The following is a 21,481-nucleotide window of genomic DNA, read 5'->3' as shown; positions in this document are numbered from 1 at the left end:
GCTGTGCTGGGGTGGGTTCTGCTGTGGGGATGGGCTGTGGCAGAGCACAGCACTTTACCCTTCTGCTCTTCAGCCTCTCTCTTCTCCTGCGAGGTTGTGGGTCAGGCAGGAGAAAGTGGATCTGGTGGCCCTTTAACAGTCTCCTATTCATTCCCAGCCCTCCTTGGAGCTGCTGAAAGCATCCCTGAGCACCAGACATCATTCCAGGTCACGACAGAGGTTTGTGAGCTGAGACAACACGGAGCAAAACCCGCAGCCTGGCCTCGGGTGATCCCCAGCGGGGCTGACACGGACCCTGCGACGGCTGCAGAGAGTCACCCAGGAGGCTGCAGGCAGCCCCTGACCTCTGCCTGCTCTTCCCAGCCCTCCAAATTAGCAGGGCCTCGTTAGCACTGCTGCTGCCCCCCGGCTGGCCCTGGCTGGCCCTGGCTTCGTGCCAGGCGAGTGCAGCAGCTCCGGCCTCTCCCGGCACCGCGCTGTGCTGGCGGGTCAAGATGAGGAGGATTTTCTTCTTGTTCCTTCAGCTCCACGGCAGCGTGGGGGTCAAAAAAGGGGGTGTCTCTGCTGGCCAATCTTAGCCAGGCTCTGGCAGCAAGCTCTGCCTGGCTGTTGTGTTGCTGACAGTAAAGATGTGAGCTGGGTCGTTTCTGTGCAGCCCACCCGGCCCCTGGGATTCAAATGCTGATTTGGAGCAGCTCTGCAGCTCTGCCTCATGTCCAGGGCTCCTGTGGCTCTGCAGCTCTGCCTCATGTCCAGGGCTCCTGTGGCTCTGCAGCTCTGCCTCATGTCCAGGGCTCCTGTGGCTCTGCAGCTCTGCCTCATGTCCAGGGCTCCAGTGGCTCTGCAGCTCTGCCTCATGTCCAGGGCTCCAGTGGCTCTGCAGCTCTGCCTCATGTCCAGGGCTCCTGTGGCTCAGCAGGGCTGTGGGGAAGAGGAGCCACTTCATCACCTCAGCTGCTGCTTGGTGTGGAGGGGAGTCACTGTGTTATGTGGCAGTGGGGAAACACTTCCCACAGGGAGGTGTGATGGTGTGTGGGTGAGCCCAGTGTGCTGGTGCTGCTCCTGCAGGCAGCCTCCTGCACCTCAGCCCCTGGGGAGGTGACCTTTGTTTTATTGATCACCACAGCTCTGTAATTGCCCAGGTAGCAGATGAGCAGCAGTCCTGACCTAAGCTATAAATAGATGAGACCTTAATCCTAAAAAGGATGAAGCAGGGCTGCCAGTGAGGCAGGTGAAGTGATGCTGGGGGCAGTTCTGCAGCCTGATGGAGGCAGTGACAGTGAGCATCACCCCTTTGAGGCCATCCCGCTGCTGGCATTGGCACACAAAGCCTTTGTTGCTGACCCAGAGCTTCCCCACTCTGCACTTGGTTCTTGGCAAGGGTGGCTGGGCTGTGTGGTGGTCTGAGATGCCAGGAGATGCCTGGCAGGGCTCACGTAGCCGGCGGTGGGACACGGCTCTGCAGCCACGTGCGGCGATGCTGGTGCTTGGTGGAGACACTGACCTGGAGGGATGTGAGAGGATTCATACCCAGGGCAGATAAAAGCCTGCCTTGTGTGTGCCACAGCCTGCAGCTGCCTCAAAATGCTGTTATGCAATGTGAGGTTTCCTTTGGTGGGGAATCTGACTTTATCAGCTCTACAGAAGCATTGAATGGTGGGGTGTGCAGAGCCCTGCAGAGCAGATCCAGCCCCAGCCCCTGCTCCAGCAGCTGCCCCTGGCTCAGGGGCACAGCAACGTGTCCAGGCTGGTTTGGAAATGTGCCATGCTGAGGTCCCTTGGTGCTGCTGGTGAGGGTGTTTCTCTGGTCAGGGGGTTGCCTGCACCTGGTGTTTTGAAATGATTTCAGGCAGAAAGTGATTTGCTCTCAGTTGTCCACGTGGAGCTGCACAGGAGGGAGGTTGGGGAAGGCAAAGGATGGTCGTTAATTGGATGCTGAGAGTAGGGGATGTGAAGTGAGCTTTGGCCCTGTGCTCCTGCTCAGAGCTCCTGCAGCCCTCATTATTGGAGAGGGGCTGAGGTGTAGCGTGGTAAAGGGTGAGCAGAGGAGAGGGGAGGCATCTTCTGAGCAGGTTTCTGTGTCTTGTCCACCAGCAGAGGCTGGAAGTGGCTTAAGGGCAGCAGCTGTGCCAGGGGTGGTGAGGAGAAGGCAGCGGCGGGCGGGCAGGACCGTGGGGGCTGTGCTGGTGTTTGCCAGGAGCTGCATGCAATTGCCAGGCAAAACCTGATGTCTGGTGCCTCTTCCCTTGAGCACACAGGCAGTGAAGCCCTTGTTTGGGAAGTGCTTGCTGTGCTGTTGGAGAGAGCTGCCTTGGAACAAGCTGTTCTGAAGCACAACAAACCCCGTTGTCTTTTCTCCGGGGAATCTGCTCGCTCCACGAGGCAGCGGCTGCACCTTCAGCTCCCCTGGAGCCTCCTTCTGCCTCCTCTTGCAGGATGAGGCAAAGCTCCTGCTCCATCTGTGCCACATCCCCCCCCCTGGAGCTGAAAGATCTCTCACTGAGCATCCCATTTAGGTGGGACCTAACTCAGCCCCAGCTTCTCGCTCGTGTCCTGCTTCCCCCTGCAGCCAGAGGCTGCCTCTGCCTGAGCTGCTGCCACAGCCTGAGCCTGGGAGCCTGGGGCACTGACATGCAGCTGCCCAGATGTTTGGCATTAGTGAGGTTCCAGCTCCATTGCAGTGGGGGAGCACAGCCTGAGGCCCACCTCAGGCACAGGGGAGATGGGCTTCAGCTCAAGGAGCCTCTCACATGGGAAGGGTTTTTTTCCCCTTGCTGTGTCTTGCTTTGGAGAGGAGCTGGGAAAAGTCTCCTGGCAGCTTGAGTTAAGAGCATTTCACCTTCCAGTGTTAGTTGCTGGTCTGAGAAGTGTGCAGCATGTGCCCCAGCCTGCAGGAAGGCCACTTGATAAATGTCAGAAGTAAATAAGGAGAGATGAACAGCAGGAGCAGTGTGGGTGTCGTGCTGCAAACACCGGCCTGGAGTAAACCTGAAGGTTATGAGATAAATAATGATGATAATCCTGGGTGGGGGTTTTGCTCCTTTGGGCTTTCAAAGCCATTTTTGCAGAAAGGCTTTCTAAAGGAGGCTGTTCCCTGCAGGCTGTGTCTCTCCTGAGGGCACTGGCACTGTGTGGGGAGCTGAAGCTCAGGTTATTCCTCCCAAGGCTCTTGCTTTCTGTGCCAAGGAGCTTGTCAGAGAAGGGAGCAGAGGAGGTGTCTGGTGCTCCCTGCAACACCCAGTGCCATGGTGAGCTTTTTGGGAGCTGCAGAGGTGCTGACATGAGTTTGCAGCATCTGGTGGCAAAACCAACTTTGCCCATCAGGGACTGATCCTGCCCCTGCTCCCAAGCCCTGGCTGAGAAAAGCAATGTTCTCTTGTGGTTGTCTTCAGGGCAGTGAAGGGCTTTGAGCTATGGCTGGAAAAGGGAGGGTGATGTTGCCTGGGTTATTGGAAAGGGCTTGTACTTGAGCTCTTTGGCTCTTCCCAAGCAGGCAGCGACTCCTGGCACAGCCCACAGTGGCTGGGGATTGCTGCTCATGCACAGCAGCAGTGCCTTATTTTTAGCTGTGGTCAGCCTCAAGTCCCAGCTGAGCTGCAGTGACATGTTTGTGTGCACAATTAGCTACATCTCCTCATTTAGAGTAATTTATGCAATTAGTGTTGGTGTGTCACCCCAGGAGGAAAACAACATTCCCTGTCTGGAGCAGTGGGCTCTCCCCATGCAGCAGGAACAGCCCTGCACATGGCAGCACTGCCTGAGCCTGGGGCTGCAGCTCTGGGCACGGGGGATGTGGCTGCCTGCCCTGCACAGGGGACAATCCCTGCCCTGCTCCTGCTGCCACCCCACTGCTGAGCCCAGCCAGGATGCCCTTGGCCTCCTTGTCCCCCTGGGCACGCTGCTGGCTCCTGTTCAGCTGCTGGCAGCAGCCCTCCCAAGCCCTTTCCCTCCAGCAGCTCTCCAGCCCCTGTGCCCCAGCCTGGAGCTGCCCTTTGCTGGTGAGGGGCTGTGCAGGAGCTTGAGCCAGCAGGAGCAAGGTGCAGGGCTTGGAGCCTGTCCCAGGAGCCTGGCCAGGTGCTGATCCCAAGGTGAGCTGAGGAGCTGGATGCTTTCTGCTCACTCAGCTTTCTGCAGCAGCTAAAAAAAATAACTATTGACTGTTTCCCCAGGAGGGGCAGGAAAATGAGGCAGGTGGAGGCTGTGGCTGTGCTGGGGAGGCACCTCTGTGCCCACTTGGAAGCAGCAGCCTGCTGAGAGGAAGGGATTCAGAGTTTAATGACACCTGGTGTGGGCACAGGCTGGAGTTTGGGGCTTTTAATGGGGGGTTTTGGATGATGGTTTTGGTGCAGAGGCAGCAGACAGAGGTGGATTTGGTGACTTGCACAGTGTGACACGGCCCTGAAGGTTTTACCTCTGTCACTGGGTGCAAACTAGTGCTTCTCCCATGTTAAAGTCTTGCTGTGAGTGGGAAGAAAACCCAGATCTTTCCAGGGCTGGGCCCTGCTGCTGAGCATTGGCAGTGCTGCTGCTTCTCAGAAAGACCTGCCAGGCTCTGGAGGGCTCTGGGAAAGGTCAGCCTGAGCTCCCAGGGCTTCATCTGATAGCTGCAGGCTTGAATCCTCGTGGGGTTTGCAGGGCTGTGCCTTGACCTGTGTGTGGGGCAGGGGTGGCTGCACCCTGTGTGTCTTGCATGGCTGTGGGGTCTTCAAAAGAGCTGATTTGGGAAGAAAAGCTCAGGGGCAGCTGCTGTCCCTGTGAGCTGCTGTGAGCTGTGGGCAGCCCAGCCCCGAGCCAGGGCATCTGCTGCTGGGACAGCTGGGCTGAGGGGGGTTGCCCCTGATGGAAAGATGGAAATGAGGATGGAAAAGGTCTTTTCCAGCCAGCACAGTTCTGTGATTGACCCTGCTGGGACAGACACTCATCTTCCCAGCACCAGCAATCCCAGTGCCCCCTGCCAGAGGGACTTTGCCTGCAGCACCCTCCATCCAGCTGCCTTCCCTTGCTCCTGCAGAGCAGGAGGATTTGTGTCCAGACAAGGTGTTTCCTGGCATTGCCTGGGCAGGTTTGCTGCTCCAAGTGCTGCTCCAAGTGCTGCTCCAAGTGCTGTGTGTGGGGCAGTGAGGGGAGGGGAGGGAGGATCCTGCTCCAGCTTCGGCTCCCGGCTGAGGGCAGCGAGGAAGCTCTGAGCCTCTGCATTTATCTTGTTTCCTTGTACAGGATCCAGATGGCAGGAGGCTCCCTGTCCTCTCCCAGACACCACAGCAGGCAGCCTGCCCGGGCTGGAAACGCTCTGGCTGGGCCGTGGGGGCTCCTCAGCCCGTGGGGGCTGCTCGGCTGCCTCTGGCCCCTTGGGAGCTGCAGCCCTGGCTCCGTGGGGCAGGGAGGGCTGGCATGGTCCCATCTGGGTGTGGTGGTGCTGGGGCTGCTGCCAGGGGTGAGCTTTTCCCAGGAGCCAAGGGGAGCAGGCTCTGGGGGTGTCAGTTGGCAGCAGCTGAACAGGAGGCAGCAGCGTGCCCAGGGGACAAGGGCACAAGGGCATCCTGCAGTGGGGTGGCAGCAGGGGCAGGGCAGGGATTGTCCCCTGTGCTGGGCCCTGGGGAGGCTGCAGCTCCAGGGCTGTGTCAGTGCTGGGCCCCTCACTCACTGCCACAGGGACACTGAGGGGCTGCAGCGTGGCCAGAGCCGGGCACAGAGCTGGGGAAGGGGCTGGAGCACAAGGGGCTGGGGAGGGGCTGAGGGAATGGGGGTGCTGAGCCTGGAGAAGAGGCTGAGGGGAGCCAGGAGCTCTCTCTGGCAGGAGGCTTCAGGGAGCTGGGGGTCTGTCTGTGCTCCCAAGTAACGAGTGGTCCCCAGGGTCCTGAGCCCCTCTGCAGCCCCTTTCCCCAGGCAGTGCCCACTGCCCACCTTTGGCATCACCCACCCAAGCCAAGCAGGCTGCCCATGGCTCTGCCTCCTGGCTGCATGCCCCTGGCTGCTGGGGAGGCAAAGCCAGGAGTTTGCAGCTCCCCTTTCAGCAGACACCAAGTGTGATGGAGAGAGTTGGCTCCATGTACTGGGGGCAGATGCTGGGGGATCCCCAAGAGGACGTGGCTACCAGCACCTGGGACGGGTGGCCCCATGTCCCCAGCCCTGGGAACAGCAGCATTTTGCTGCCCTCTAGTGAGGTCTGGCAGCTGGGCTCCCTTTGGGGTCCCCACAGCACTGACACCTCCTTTTTGTACCCCTCCAGTGGGGTACACAGCCTTTGGGGTCCCCAGGGCAGGGCACGTCCCTGTGGGATAGTGGCACTTTGTGCTGGGACCTGTGTGGCTGCTCCATGTCCTGCTGCAAGACCAGTCACTGGCTTCAAACTAAGTGACCCCCAAAGGAGCTGGCCCTGTGTCCCCCTCCCCACAGCCTCCTGGGACCCCCCCTTGTCTCCCCACTGTGCCCTGGGCTGCAAGGTGCTGTCACCAGGGGGTCAGCCCTGGCCACTCCTTTCCTTTGGGACCTGCCCCTTGCCAAGTGCTGAGATGCTTCCCCTGACTTCTGCCCAGGGCAGCTGCTGCTCTGTGTAAATAATAACCATTGATTGAAAGGAAAATCAAAGCTGGGCACATTCATAATGAGATCATCCACCAGCCCCTGGTGTAATTAATGCTGTTAATAGGGCTGCCTGTGTCTGGAGGCTCCCAGGGGATCAGCTGTGTGGCCCATTGGGTCATGGTGAGGGGTTGGGAGTGGAGGGGTTGCAGGGGTGTGGGGTCCAGCCCTACCTTGGCCAGGCTCTGCTCCCCTGGCACAGCCCTGACATCTCCCTGGCACAGGGTCTGTGTCCTCAGCCTCCTGTGTGGCTCTGCCCTGACCTTGTCTGTCTTGGGATGCTCGAGCCCATCCCCAGGCGCCTCAGCTGAGGGATGTTTCCCATCCCTGAGGTGTTTTCTCTCCTTGCTCATGGTTCCCCAAGCTCAGGCTCTCCCTTCACCCACTCACTGAGCCCCACACCAGCTGTCCTGCATGCACCAGGGCTGAGGTGCCCCCTGCACCAACCCTCCTGCCCAGCCCTGGCTGTTTGCAGACAGCCCCAGGCCTCACGGGGCACTTCATGGGCTCTTGCAGCACATCCCAGTCTGGGGGTACAGAGCCAGCCCGGGGCTGTCCCAGGGGCTGAGGCAGAGGGGCCCAGGCAGAGGTGCCCGTGGTGGGCAGCTGTGTCCTGGCAGCAGCACGTGGCGGCAGATGGCAGCAGCAGCCTTGGCACGGCGGTGCCCGCTGCAGCGGTGCCAGGCAGGCGCAGCCCCAGGCGGGTGCAGAGCCAGCACCCTGCACTGCAGCGGGCTCTGGGTGCTGTGTGGGCTCTGGGTGCTGTGTGGGCTCTGGGTGCTGTACAAGCTCTGGGTGCTGTGCAGGCTCTGGGTGCTGTGCAGGCTCTGGGTGCTCTACAGGCTCTGGGTGCTGTGCAGGCTCTGGGTGCTCTGCAAGCTCTGGGTGCTGTGCAGGCTCTGGGTGCTGTGCAAGCTCTGGGTGCTGTGTGGGCTCTGGGTGCTCTGCAAGCTCTGGGTGCTGTGTGGGCTCTGGGTGCTGTGCAAGCTCTGGGTGCTGTGCAGGCTCTGGGTGCTGTGCGGGCTCTGGGTGCTGTGTGGGCTCTGGGTGCTCTACAGGCTCTGGGTGCTGTGCAGGCTCTGGGTGCTCTGCAAGCTCTGGGTGCTGTGCAGGCTCTGGGTGCTGTGCAGGCTCTGGGTGCTGTGCAAGCTCTGGGTGCTGTGCAGGCTCTGGGTGCTGTGTGGGCTCTGGGTGCTCTGCAAGCTCTGGGTGCTGTGCAGGCTCTGGGTGCTCTACAGGCTCTGGGTGCTGTGTGGGCTCTGGGTGCTCTGCAAGCTCTGGGTGCTGTGCAGGCTCTGGGTGCTGTGCAAGCTCTGGGTGCTCTGCAAGCTCTGGGTGCTGTGCAGGCTCTGGGTGCTGTGCAGGCTCTGGGTGCTCTGCAAGCTCTGGGTGCTGTGCAGGCTCTGGGTGCTGTGCAGGCTCTGGGTGCTGTGTGGGCTCTGGGTGCTCTGCAAGCTCTGGGTGCTGTGCAGGCTCTGGATGCTGTGCAGGCTCTGGGTGCTGTGCAGGCTCTGGGTGCTGTGCAGGCTCTGGATGCTGTGCAGGCTCTGGGTGCTGTGTGGGCTCTGGGTGCTGTGCAAGCTCTGGATGCTGTGCAGGCTCTGGGTGCTGTGCGGGCTCTGGGTGCTGTGCAGGCTCTGGATGCTGTGCAGGCTTTGGGTGCTGTGCAGGCTCTGGGTGCTGTGCAAGCTCTGGATGCTGTGCAGGCTCTGGGTGCTGTGCGGGCTCTGGGTGCTGTGCAGGCTCTGGATGCTGTGCAGGCTTTGGGTGCTGTGCGGGCTCTGGGTGCTGTGCAGGCTCTGGGTGCTCTGCAAGCTCTGGGTGCTGTGCAGGCTCTGGGTGCTGTGCAGGCTCTGGGTGCTGTGTGGGCTCTGGGTGCTGTGCAGGCTCTGGGTGCTGTGCAAGCTCTGGGTGCTGTGTGGGCTCTGGGTGCTGTGCAAGCTCTGGGTGCTGTGTGGGCTCTGGGTGCTGTGCAAGCTCTGGGTGCTCTGCAGGCTCTGGGTGCTCTGCAGGCTCTGGGTGCTGTGCAGGCTCTGGGTGCTCTGCAAGCTCTGGGTGCTGTGTGGGCTCTGGGTGCTGTGCAGGCTCTGGGTGCTCTGCAGGCTCTGGGTGCTCTGCAAGCTCTGGGTGCTGTGTGGGCTCTGGGTGCTGTGCAGGCTCTGGGTGCTGTGCGGGCTCTTGGTGCTGTGTGGGCTCTGGGTGCTCTGCAGGCTCTGGGTGCTGTGTGGGCTCTGGGTGCTGTGCAGACTCTGGGTGCTGTGCAGACTCTGGGTGCTGTGCAGGCTCTGGGTGCTCTGCAAGCTCTGGATGCTGTGCAGGCTTTGGGTGCTGTGTGGGCTCTGGGTGCTGTGCAAGCTCTAGGTGCTGTGCAGGCTCTGGGTGCTGTGCAGGCTCTGGGTGCTGTGCAAGTTCTGGGTGCTGTGCAGGCTCTGGGTGCTGTGCAGGCTCTGGGACAGGGGATGAGCACCCTGACACAAGGGCTGGGTTGGCTGTTTCCAAAGCTCAGCCTGGGGCTGGGGGAGCTTGTACAGGGGGTTGAATGGGGCAGGGCTGGGGCTGAGAGGAGCAGGGAGCTGCTGAGCAGGAACAGGGATGGAGGCTCCTTCCCAAGGGCACAAATCCGGGTGTTAAAGGGCTGCTGTCAGTCAGGGTTAGGGCTGACACTCAGCCTGATGGGAGAAGCTGCTGTTAGGAAACCTTGCAGGGCTGAGGGCAGGGGAGGGAGGGAGTTTCTTTCCCAGTGGTGCAAATCCATCCCCCCCAGGGAAGTGCCTGGTGGTGACTCACCTGCTGCCCTGGGAGGTGTGAGGGGCACTCACAGCATGTTCCACACCTGATGGGCACAGGCTGTGTGCAGCCTGGATGGGCACCATCCCTGGGGCTGGAGCAGCTCTGCTCTGAGCCCTGGCCCTGCTCTGAAAGGACCCTAAACCTGGGGGGGGGATGTGGAGCATGGTGGGGCATTGGCTGGGGCTGGTGGGCAGCCACTTCTGCCTCTGCTCTCTCTGTGCTTCAAACCATCCTCAGGTACCCTGAGAGCCAGGAGCAGAGGAGCCCTGGGACACCTTGAATGAAGGGTCATTGTTGTGTATTTTCCACCTAACTTTAAGTAAAACAATACCAACACCCCCCACTAAAGGCAGCCCTTTGTGCAGCCCTTTGTGCAGCCCTCCAGGAGACTTTATAGCCCAAACCACCGTGAAATGGAGCCTCAATTACCCAGCTCTCTCATGAAACAATCAGGTTTTATCTCTGGATATTAACACAGATGATTGTTCAGTGTAGTTAAGGGATCTTTGCCTTTTCTATAATTCAATCTTTATGGACCCAGGGAGGGGTGTGTGGCTGCCTCACTGAGGGCTGGGGGATGGGGAGGAGGGTTTGGGGCTGCAGGGCTGCCATGCACACGGGAGGCTGCAGGGAGCTGGGGGTCAGGCTCAGGGATGAATGACAGGACAAGGGAAATGGGCTGCAGTTGCCCCAGGGGAGGCTGAGGCTGGAGCTGAGGCAGAACTGTTTCCCTGAGAGGGGTGTCACCCCTGTGCCAGGCTGCCCAGGGAGCTGGGGCAGTGCCCAGCCCTGGAGGGATCCCAAAGCTGTGGGGCTGAGGTGCTGAGGGCTGTGGGTCAGTGCTGGGCTGGGCAGGGTGAGGGCAGGGCTGGGACTGCAGCAGCTCCAGGGGCTTCAACAACCCAAATGATTCAATGAGCCTTCTGCTCACTTCTGATTTAGGGACATTTTGTGTTCTGGACCTTCCCAGCTCCCCTCACCACAGCAGCAGACAGGGGCTGTGACAGTTTTTGGGGTAGGAAGGAGCCTGGAGTGGCCACCCCAGCTGTGTCCCTGCTGAGCCCAGTGCCCAAGCCCTGCTGCTGCTCTGATCCCAGGTAATTGCATTTACAGGGAGTGCTGTATCCAATTACAGCATCCTAATTAACAGACCAAAGTTACAAGTGCCATGTGTCTTGCTTTCAGCAATTATGATTAATTTTGCCAGAACACACAGGCAGGGGCTGGTGATCTGTGGGCAAACAGGACCTGATGCTGACAACTGAGCTCTCTGCTCCTGCCAGAGGCTTCTGCCACAGCCCCACCGTGTCCTTGCCCAGCCTCAGCCTTCCATCCCCCCCAGCCCTGCTGGGCCTGAGGCTGCTCTGGGTGCCTGGCTTTTGGGGTGCTGAGCAGGGTGATGGGCACTAGCCCAGATGGTTCTGAGCTGGCTGAGGGCTCAGGCTGTCCCACAGCTGCCTCCCCCTGTGCTCAGCCCCTGCCTGGGTGCAGAAGCTCTGGGCACAGTCTCCAGGCAGCGCTGGAAGCTCCAGCCTCTCCATCTTTTGTTCCCAGCCCTCGCTCCCTTCCTCCCCTTCCTTCCTCTTCCTCTCCTCCCTCCCAGTCCCCCAGCTCCTTCCACACTCACTCAGGCCTTTGATCTCCTCTGGAAAGCCCCTTCCCCACACTGAACCGACTGCGGTGTCTCAGCGGAGACTTATTAAACCAGCTGAAGCTGCCTTTGATCGCCGCGGTGCTCCCGGGACCTTCCCTGCTGGGAGGCTTCAAGCGCTGCCGCCCGCCTTTCATCCCAGCGCCGGCCGGGGGCTGCAGGGGCTGCAGGGCAGGAGCTGCAGGGCAGGAGCTCCCCAGGCTGCAGGGCAGGAGCTGCAGGGCAGGAGCTGCAGGGCAGGAGCTCCCCAGGGCTGCAGGACAGGAGCTGCAGGGCAGGAGCTGCAAGGCAGGAGCTCCCCGGGGGTGCAGGACAGGAGCTGCAGGGCAGGAGCTCCCCAGGGCTGCAGGACAGGAGCTGCAGGGCAGGAGCTCCCCGGGGGTGCAGGACAGGAGCTGCAGGGCAGGAGCTGCAGGACAGGAGCTGCAGGACAGGAGCTCCCCGGGGGTGCAGGGCAGGAGCTGCAGGGCAGGAGCTCCCCAGGGCTGCAGGACAGGAGCTGCAGGGCAGGAGCTCCCCAGGGCTGCAGGACAGGAGCTGCAGGACAGGAGCTCCCCGGGGGTGCAGGGCAGGAGCTGCAGGACAGGAGCTCCCCGGGGGTGCAGGACAGGAGCTGCAGGGCAGGAGCTCCCCGGGGGTGCAGGGCAGGAGCTGCAGGACAGGAGCTCCCCAGGCTGCAGGACAGGAGCTGCAGGGCAGGAGCTCCCCGGGGGTGCAGGGCAGGAGCTGCAGGGCAGGAGCTGCAGGACAGGAGCTCCCCGGGCTGCAGGGCAGGAGCTGCAGGGGGTGCAGGGCAGGAGCTCCCCAGGCTGTTGCACTCCTGCCAGGGAGAAGCTGGGGGATGCCAGCCCTTGGGGAGCCCGGTGTGGATGGAGGGAGGGAGGGAGGTTGTGGTGCATCCCCAGCAGCTCAGCACAGAGGGATGTCAGGGAGCCCAGCAAGGACACGGCTGGTGGAGCTGTGCTGGGGAGGAGCTGCTGGGACACTGGGGAAAAGAGAAAGGAAATGAGAAGGTGAAGATAAAAACCATCCCAGGGAAAAAAGGAGAAAGGGTTGGAAAGCAAAAGAGAGGCAGGAAGGAGAGCTGCCCCCCTGGGCAAAGGCAGAGCTTGTCAGACCTTTGTAAGACGTGTCTGAAGTTGATAAAATATGAATAATTAATCCTTCCCCTGCAGGGGGTGAGGCTGGGACTGATCCTGCTGCTGCCTGCGGGTGCTGAGCTGGGGGGGCTGGGAAACAGGGGATCCCCTGTCCGGGGAGGGGGGTGTGAGGATGTGAGAATGAGGAAGGTGGGGTGTGAGGATGCAGGAATGGGGGGTGTGAAGGTGCAGGAATGTGAGAAGGAGGGATGTGGGGATGGGGGATGCAGGGTGTGAGGATGCAAGATGTGAGGATGAGGAAGGTGGGGTGTGGGGATGAGGGATGTGGGGTGTGAGGATGCAGGGTGTGGGGATGCAAGATGTGAGGATGAGGGATGCAATGTGTGAGGATGCAGGGTATGAGCATGCAGGGTGTGGGGATGAGGGATGCAGGATGTGAGGATGCAGGGTGTGGGGATACAAGGTATGAGGGTGTCTTGATGGGCTCCCCAAAGGGAAGTGGCCCCACTGAGGAGTCTGTGGCCCCTCCCACACACTAAGGGGTGAAGCAAATCCCCCCTACAAGGCCTCAGGGGGATGTTGGGGCTCAGATGTGGCTGCAGCCCTTTCCTCCAGCAGCTCAATCCCCACAGGAGCCCGTGGGGCCTGTGGGGAGCCGACACACCAGTGCTCCTTGGGCAAATATTTGCCCAGGCTGCTAAAACGAGGCAAATCTGGCTAATTACAGCTAATTAACAGCCAGGCAGGCAGCCCTTGCCCTGTGTGCCACAGCCCTGCCAAAGGCACACTCAGCACAAGCATCATCTCAGTGGGGACTCCCCCCAAAAGCTGCTGCTCTGCACGTGCCATCTGTCCTCCAGGGTCACCAGCAGTGCCAGGGACAGCCTGTGCCACCAGGGAGGCAGCAAAAGCCCCGTCCCAGCCCAGCAGTGACCCTGCACGGTGAGTCCCTGGGTCTCTGAGCCTGTGCTGAGCCCTTCATAAGCCCCGATTCACACGCGGTGCTTAATTAGCAATTCCGTTAACGGTTTGTAATTCAGGCACGACCCTGATTGCATCCGAACGCTACTTTATTTCTTCTCTGCCGCTTGCATTCTGAGCACTAATTACGCCTCTTTGGATGCTAATTGCTTCCCAGCCCTCTGCCGCCGTCTTTCCAGAGCAACATTTATTTTTCATGCGTCCGTGTGTTTAAACTAAGAAAAGCCTGGAGGGGGCGGTGGGGGAAGGGAGGGGGCGGTGGGGGAAGGGAGGGAGGGAGCTGCCTTGGTCCAAGGCTTTGCTGAGATCAAACAGCCCGGGAAGGTGAGCTGGGATGTGCAAGTGCTGCCGCTGCCTTGCGGCTGTGCTGGAGAGGAGGGAGCGTGGGAAAGAGCCAGGCAGCGCTGTCCTCCTCCTCCTCCTCCTCCTCCTCCTCCTCCTCCTCCTCCTGCAGCCCCACAGCATGGCCAGGGTGGGGGCCCAGGGTCCTGCTGCTGCAGGTGGGGATGCTGCTGTGCATCCTCAGGCAGTTGCTCCCCGCAGGGTGCTGCTCCCATGGAGGCTTTTCCAGCGTGGTGCTGAGCATCCAGACTGGGCTGGGGATGCCCCATCTGGGGCTGGAGGTGCCCGTGGGGGTGAGTGACAGGGTGAGGCTGTGGGCTGGGTTTGCAGGCAGATGGCAGGAGCTTGTCACCATCACATGGCAGCAGCTTGGGGATGGAGTCAGTGAGCCAAGGCAGCAGCTGGGACTCTGGGCTTTTGGCTGCTGTGCTTGGGTGACAAAGGGGACAGAGCAGAGGGGACAGTGCTGAGACCTCCACTGCTCATGGCCCCCAGGATGACCCTCGCCAGGGAACTCACCCTGCTCATCCCTCCCCAGGGAACTCACCCTGCTCATCCCTCCTGTCTCTGCATTCCTGGGCCTGGCATTAATGAGCCACCTGAGCACATGCAGGAGCATCCCTGGCTTTGTGGCAGCTCAGAGAGGTTCCCCAGCTGTGAAGCCCCTTCGTTTCCCACACAGGGCTCTGGTTTCCTCATCCCCCAGGAGCCCAAACACCTCCCTGCTCCAGTTGATTTGCTGAAGTGCTGCAGGCACAGAGGGCTTGAATATTCCCCAGTCTGCCCAGGGATGCTGCAGCAGCTCCAGGCTCTGGGGAGTGAGAAACCACAGACCCTGTGCTGTGGCTGGGAGCTGAGCCCTGTGAATTCATCACATGTGTGGCAGGTAACTGGAGCAGAGCTGCAGCAGGTTCACTGCTCTCTGCCAGGCTGCTCAGCAGCTCCAGAGGAGAGAGCTCCCAGGGAAGGGGCTCAGCCCTGGGGCCACAAAGCCCAGCACACAGCCCAGGGCTCCCCAGCACCCCACCAGCACCAGGGCAGCTGTGGGGGATTAATTGGGTGGGTGGTTGATTCCCAGCAGCCCTGTCAGCATCCCACTGTGCCTGGGGCCAGGTCAGCAGCAGGAGGCTGAGGGCAACCATGGGGGGATGAGTCCAGAGCACTTGGTGTCTCTGTGCCTCGGTTTCCCTGACATCCACCCCGCTGCTTGGGCTCCCCAGCTCCAGGAGGAATCTCTCATTAAGAGCAGAAAGAGCAAATTTTCTGGGAGGTGAACTGCAGCACCAAACAGAGGGAGGCTGAGTGGGAGCATCCCGGAGGGCAGGACCCCCTCAGTGCCCAGGGCTGGGTGCAGGATGAGTCCCCCTCTGCCCTGGCTCTGGAGCTGCTGCCTTGGTGCAGTCTCAGCGTGGCATTCAGTCCACAGGCAGCTTTGGGCAGGGTGTGTGCTGCCCCAGGGGTGACCTGCAGCCAGGAGGAGGCACAAGCCTCTGACCTTCTTTTTCTGCCCAGTTGTTCCAGTGAACAGAACCAGCTCCCAAACTGGGGCTTTTATCTCTCTGGCTGGTTTCTGTTCTTGCCTCAGCTGTGTGTCAGTGCTCAGCTGCTGGCACTGACAAATGTGACTCTCCCATCCTTGCTGAAGTCCTGGGCTGGGCACTGCTGCTCCCCAGGGGCTTTGGTGGCACTGGGGCAGGTGAAGCTGGAGCAGAGGGGACCTCGGTGGAGCTCAGGATGGTGGCAGATGCTGTGGGCACAGGGCAGGGACGTGCCCAGCTCAGCAGCTCCGGCGGTGCCCAGCCCTGCCTGCGGGGGCTGCTGAGGAGCTGCAGGGAGCTGTGCTGCAGGCGCTGGGCACCGAGCCCAGCAGGGGAGCCCCGGAGCTCAGAGGCGGCTTTTATTGCCCTCGGTAATGAGTGGATCACTAACAGGTATTTAATTAGCTCAGCCACTCTCGTTAATGGCATTGCAGGGCCGTGAGCTGTGATTAAGGCGCTGAGCAGGGGGTGAGCAGCGTGTCTGGAGCTGTCAGGCAAAGCTGTCAGCTGGAAAAGCCCCCAAAGCTGCTGCAGCCCCAGCCCAGCACTGACCCACAGCCTCAGCACCTCAGCCCCACGGCTCTGGGGTCCCTCCAGGGCTGGGCACTGCCCCAGCTCCCTGGGCAGCCTGGCACAGGGCTGACACCCCTCTCAGGGACACAGCTCTGCCTCAGCTCTGACCTCAACTGACCCCCAGCTCCCTGCAGCCTCCTCAGGGAGTGTCTGCTGCTGTGGGACCTCTCCTCTCCCATTCCTGCTTTTGGGATGTTTCCCCTGGAAAAGAAGGGAGCTGAGGCTGGTTTTGCAGAGCCAGGTTGGTTTGTAGCTGCTGTCTGGGTGGTGGGATGGGGCAGATGCTCCCAGGCAGGAACAGAAAGGACTATGGGGACGGGGTGGGAGATGCTGCCCTGGGGTGTGAGGAGCTTTGAGATCCAGGAGCTGATGGTGGCATCTGGGGAGTCCTGGTCTCCTGCACTTGTAACATCTGAGGCTGGGAGAGAGAAAATGGGGCTCATTTTGCTGCATTAACCTTGAAACAGGGGCAGGAGGAGGATCAGGAGGGGGAGCTTGGCCTCATGCTTGCACCTTGGACACTGGAGTGTAGAGACAGAGATCAGAACAGCTTCAGTGGGTTATCCTGAGCAGCTTCAGTCCATCATCCTCTTTCCAGCGAGCTCCTTCTTTTCCAGATCTCGTTGCATCAGAGAAACGTGCAGCTGTGGGGCTGGATTGTAAAGGCAAAGCCCTTCCCTGAGGTGCACAGCTTCTGAAGCAGCAAAGTGAACATTAGGTACCTCTTGTTTGTTTTTCTGCATCGATTTCCTGGTGTTTTGCCCCATTTCAGGGCCTGGGACACCCCCCATGCCAGCCAGAGGACGGGCACAGCCCGCCTGGGCACTTGGGGAAACTGAGGCACGGGGCAGGGAAAGGCATCTCTCCCGTTTTGGGGATAATGGTGAGGTTTTAAGGGCTCTGCTGTGGGTTTGGGAAGTTACCCCAAGGAACTGATCTCCTCACCCTCCAATGTGGGGCTGTTTGTAAACCTGGGCTCAATCTGGGCTGGGAGAGCAGCAGATGGGAGAGATGCCAGTGATGCTGAGGCAGAGCCAGGCTTCCTTCTCCAGGGTTAGTCTGAAATGGGGGGGCTGTTGGTCTTTTCTCCCCCTTCCAACTGGTTCTCAGTCTGTGAATGTGCAGGAGAATCCTCCCTGCAGGCTTTAACCAGCCAGGGGAATGTTTCAGCTCTGACAATAGAATCTCGTTGGGGTGGCAGCAGCAGGACAGAGACTGTCACAGCCACAATGAAAGAGGCAGAAAATCAAACCCTGAAAGGCCCTGAAAGCTCAAAGCTCTGACTTTGCCCATTACTGAGGTATTTTTGGAAAGCAAACAAAGGAGAGATTTCCATCTGGGAGCAGGTTGGGGCTTTGTGATCTGACAGATGAGCAAACCCCCCATTTGGGATGAGGACGGGGGGGTGTTGGCGTGGAGGGGGTTGGGTAAAACAGCCCCCTGCTTGCTTTAGCCACAGCCCACACATGCAGCAGGAGGCACAGCTCAGGCTCAGCCCCTCCCCAGGCTGGGGGAGATCAGCTTATGAATAAACCTAACGAGATGAGTAACGTTGGCAGCTGCTCCTAAAGCGAGAGCAAGCTCCCATCCCTCACTGCTGGAACCTGAATTACAGCAGCTCACCACCACTCACTGTCCCTGGAAAGCTTTAGATCTCCCAACCACTGTGATGCCATTAGCCACTAATTGATTTTTTTATTGCAACATCTTGGTGAGACAGTGGAACAGGAGCCTGGCTGTGCAGAGACAGATACACCCAGCACCCAGCACCCAGCTGAGGGGAGCAGGAGCCTGGCTGTGCAGAGACACATGCACCCAGCACCCAGCACCCAGCTGAGGGGAGCAGGAGCAGGAGCCTGGCTGTGCAGAGACAGATACACCCAGCACCCAGCACCCAGCTGAGGGGAGCAGGAGCCTGGCTGTGCAGAGACACATGCACCCAGCACCCAGCTGAGGGGAGCAGGAGCAGGAGCCTGGCTGTGCAGAGACAGATACACCCAGCACCCAGCTGAGGGGAGCAGGAGCCTGGCTGTGCAGAGACACATGCACCCAGCACCCAGCACCCAGCTGAGGGGAGCAGGAGCCTGGCTGTGCAGAGACACATGCACCCAGCACCCAGCTGAGGGGAGCAGGAGCAGGAGCCTGGCTGTGCAGAGACACATGCACCCAGCACCCAGCACCCAGCTGAGGGGAGCAGGAGCAGGAGCCTGGCTGTGCAGAGACACATGCACCCAGCACACAGCACCCAGCTGAGGGGAGCAGGAGCCTGGCTGTGCAGAGACACATGCACCCAGCACCCAGCACCCAGCTGAGGGGAGCAGGAGCAGGAGCCTGGCTGTGCAGAGACAGATACACCCAGCACACAGCACCCAGCTGAGGGGAGCAGGAGCCTGGCTGTGCAGAGACAGATACACCCAGCACACAGCACCCAGCTGAGGGGAGCAGGAGCAGGAGCCTGGCTGTGCAGAGACACATGCACCCAGCACCCAGCTGAGGGGAGCAGGAGCAGGAGCCTGGCTGTGCAGAGACACATGCACCCAGCACCCAGCTGAGGCTTTGCTGCCCAGGGCATGGCTGGGAGCTGGGGCTGCTCCCCATGGCTCAGAGAGGGGTGTCTCTGACCCCCACATGTCTGGGATTGCAGCAGCTTCGTTGTGCTGCCTGAGGGGAGGCACCAATGGAGCAGGGGAAAGGGCTGGAGCATAAGGGGCTGGGGAGGGGCTGAGGGAATGGGGGTGTTGAGGCTGGAGGAGGCTGAGGGCAGACAGCAGCACTCTGACAGGAGGCTGCAGGGAGCTGGGGGTCAGGCTCAGCTCCCCAGTGATGAATGACAGGACAAGGGGAAATGGGCTCCAGTTGCCCCAGGGGAGGCTGAGGCTGGAGCTGAGGCAGAGCTGTTTCCCTGAGAGGGGTGTGAGCCCCTGTGCCAGGCTGCCCAGGGAGCTGGGGGAGTGCCCAGCCCTGCAGGGATCCCAAAGGCTTGGTGCTGAGGTGCTGAGGGGTCAGTGCTGGGCTGGGCAGGGCGAGGGGAGGGCTGGGACTTGATCTTAAACATCTCTTCCAACCCAAATGATTGATTCTATGATGCTATGGCCCAGCAGAGCTGGGAGTGGGCTTGTCTTTTCCATCTTGGACGCTGCAGAGGGGTGTCAGGGCTTGGCAGGCAGCAGCTCAGCTCCCCAGCAGGTGATGTGGCCAGAATCTGGAGCCACCCTGGGGATGCCCCAGCGTGGGGCAGGGCCAGGATCCCTCTGCCCTGCTGCCTGGGCTCGGAGCCAACACCCCAGGGAGCTGCAGGGAGAGATAAATTACAATTATTTTTAATAAAATGGGGATCATTTTGAATCACAGCTGAGTTATTTTTCTTGAGCCACCTCGCACTGAGTAGATTTCCCTGAAAAATGGGGAACTTTCATCTCTTGCTGCTTGGAAATTAATTCCTCCCTGACAGCCCTGGTGCTTAATGGAGATAATAACTATTAGTTCTACCCCAGACAGCACAGTCCGTCCTGCAGGGCTGGGGCTTCCATTCTTCTCCCTGGATTAGACAAAGTCCTTTGACAGGCAGAGAAGCCCTTGAGAGAGGAGAGGCTGGGGGGGACATGTGTGCTGTTAAACCATGTGGCTGCTCCCACTGCCCAGCCCTGGGCTGGAGGCAGCACTGGATGCACCCCAGGGATGGGGACAGGGGGATTTAGTGCAGGTGATGGGTCTCAGCTCTGCAAAGGAGGGAATGTGGGGTGAGTCTTGGGGTGCCTTGTCCCAGACTGCACCATCTTTGTGCCTCTGCTTGGCTGGGGCATCACTCAGCTCCTGGCATGTTGCTGCTCTGGGCATCCTCCCTCAGCAGCAGGACCCATGTCCTGTTACAAAGGGGCTGTAAATATGAAGTTAATGGAGCCTGAAATCTTCCTCAGCCCATCTCCCTGGCTGAGATTTCAGGGCTTGTTTGCAAGTGGCTCCAGGGATTTACAGCCAGGATGGGGATGGGGACAGGGCTGGGAGGACACTGCTCACAGGAGCCCTGGCTCACCCAGCTGTGGGTGCTCTGGCTGACCTGGGGTGCCAGGGCTGCTGCTTTCCCTGCTCCAGGGCTCATGGGGGGTTTGGGGGAGCAGAGGCTGTCACCTGCCCATCATCACTCTGCATCCCACCAGTCTGGGTGTCCTGGTGCTGCCAGCACCTGCCCCATGGTTATGTCCCTTAAAGGGATGGGTGATGACACCTCCCTGTCCCTCCCTGGGGATGGGGCAGAGGGGATGCAAACAGCTCTGGGCTTGGAGCAGAATGTGGCCCCAGGTGGTGCATGGTCCCTGGGCTTTGGGGTGCTCTCAGTGACCCTTCCACCAAGGCTCACAAGGAAGATGTGAGAGTTCAGTCCCTAAATAACCCCCAGATGAAGCAAATGGCATCTCTGCTCCGCTCATGGGGGTCTGGGGGTGGATGCTGGAGCTGGGGGCCTGTGCTGCTCCTCACTCCTGTCATCTCCCCACACTGCTGTGCCTGGAAAAGGTTCTTTCAATCAGGGGTAATTTGAAGCATCATTAATATCAGGCTTGATTATAGGAATGAAAGTTCAGCCCAGGGAAAGATGAAAGGAGGCAGCAGCCACCCCCAGCTCACTTGGCCACGGGGAGGGGGCACAGGGGGGTCCCTGATGGTGCAGAGCTTTGTGCTCAGCACATTGGCACCCATCCTGTGCCTGTGCCCACAAGGACCAGGAGGACCCTGACCACCCTTCAGCTGTGGCCAGTCACCAGGAGCTGGAGGCCAAAGGGAGCCTCCAGATGCTGGAGGGAGAGCAGCAGGGTCTGGGGGAGCTCCAGGCAGCCCTTCATGGCACAGGCAGGAGGGATTTGTTCCTTCATTAATGCTCTTCATTGATGAGCCTCTGTGGCCTCTCCTGCATCACAGGTGTTTGTTTCAGAGGTGATGCATCAGTTGCTGCTGAGACCCAGGAGCCAGACGTGCTCATTGTCCCCAGGGCAGCCTCAGCCCCCCCTGGCCTCTGTGCAAGGAGCAGGATTTGGGGCTGGACACTGCATCAGGGCTCAGCCACAACCCCTGGCCTGGCCCATGGCCTTGGCTGACAAGAGGGGTCTTTAGGGACAAGGGGGTGAAAGGGCTGGTGGGAGAAGCAGCGTGTTGGGGTTTCAGCTGGACACTCCATGTGGCCTCTCCAGGCCCTGAGCACGAGGCTGGGTGAGGCAGCAGCAGCAGCAGCAATGGGCTGAGCAAATGGCTCCAGGCCCTTGGAGAAAACCTTGTTTCTTCCTCCTCTTCCTCACCTTCTCCTGCTGTTCCCTTCGTGTGTGGCTACAGCCATAAATTCGAGCCTACACGAGGAAAACAACATCTGTTTACCCTCCACGAAGGGAGAAGGAGACAAAGGTGCCTGTCTGCTGCCCCAAGGGATTGTTGCTCCATTCCTCCCCCATCCAGACCCAGGCACAGGGGGTTCCTGAGGCCAGAGCATCTCCAGATGAGCCCTCCAGGCTCCATCCCCTCTGCTTGCTGCAGGAGACAGGGATGAGAGGGGCACTTCTCACTGCCCAGTGTGTTGAAGGCAATTCCTCCCCCTCCCCACCAAGATTTATTCCTTGCAAAGTGCAGGATATAAAATGGAAATGCCACAGGGACCTTTTGCTGACAGGGGCAGATTTATGAGGATCTGCCCCAGCCCCACTCAGCCTGAGTCAGTGGGAGAAGGTCCTGGCCCCGGGGGCTGGGCTGGCCAAGGCAAAGGCTGCTGCTGCTGCTGGGGTCTCCCAGTGGGGTTGGCACATCCCAGTGAAACTGCAGATCCCCCAGCAGGGAAGCACTGATGAGCACCACGTTAATTACAGCTAATTGGATGCCTTTGCTCCCTGTCTGCTGCGTGGCCAGTGGCCACCCTGGGCTGGGGACCCTGGGCAGGGCTGGGC

The 21,481-nt window shown here is 60.2% G+C and overlaps 2 protein-coding genes across 3 annotated transcripts in view; one reads left to right on the top strand and one right to left on the bottom strand.

The window, feature by feature from the left end:
* ADGRB2 (adhesion G protein-coupled receptor B2) overlaps positions 1 to 21,481 on the top strand; it is a 104,032-nt gene that overhangs the window by 12,224 nt on the left and 70,327 nt on the right. The window lies entirely within an intron of this gene.
* Positions 7,393 to 17,233, bottom strand: LOC133627676 (skin secretory protein xP2-like; the record flags this gene model as incomplete). The annotated part of the gene is made up of 4 exons (XM_062014288.1): positions 17,191 to 17,233; positions 15,087 to 15,193; positions 8,557 to 8,730; positions 7,393 to 8,424 (listed from the first exon to the last, which is right to left on the bottom strand). Coding segments are annotated over exons 1-4 (1,356 nt in total), but the record flags the coding sequence as incomplete, so codon positions are not given.

This window comes from Colius striatus, chromosome 24 (assembly GCF_028858725.1).
Source record: "Colius striatus isolate bColStr4 chromosome 24, bColStr4.1.hap1, whole genome shotgun sequence".
Lineage (NCBI taxonomy): Eukaryota > Metazoa > Chordata > Aves > Coliiformes > Coliidae > Colius > Colius striatus.
This window is presented reverse-complemented; position numbering and strand designations above follow the sequence as displayed.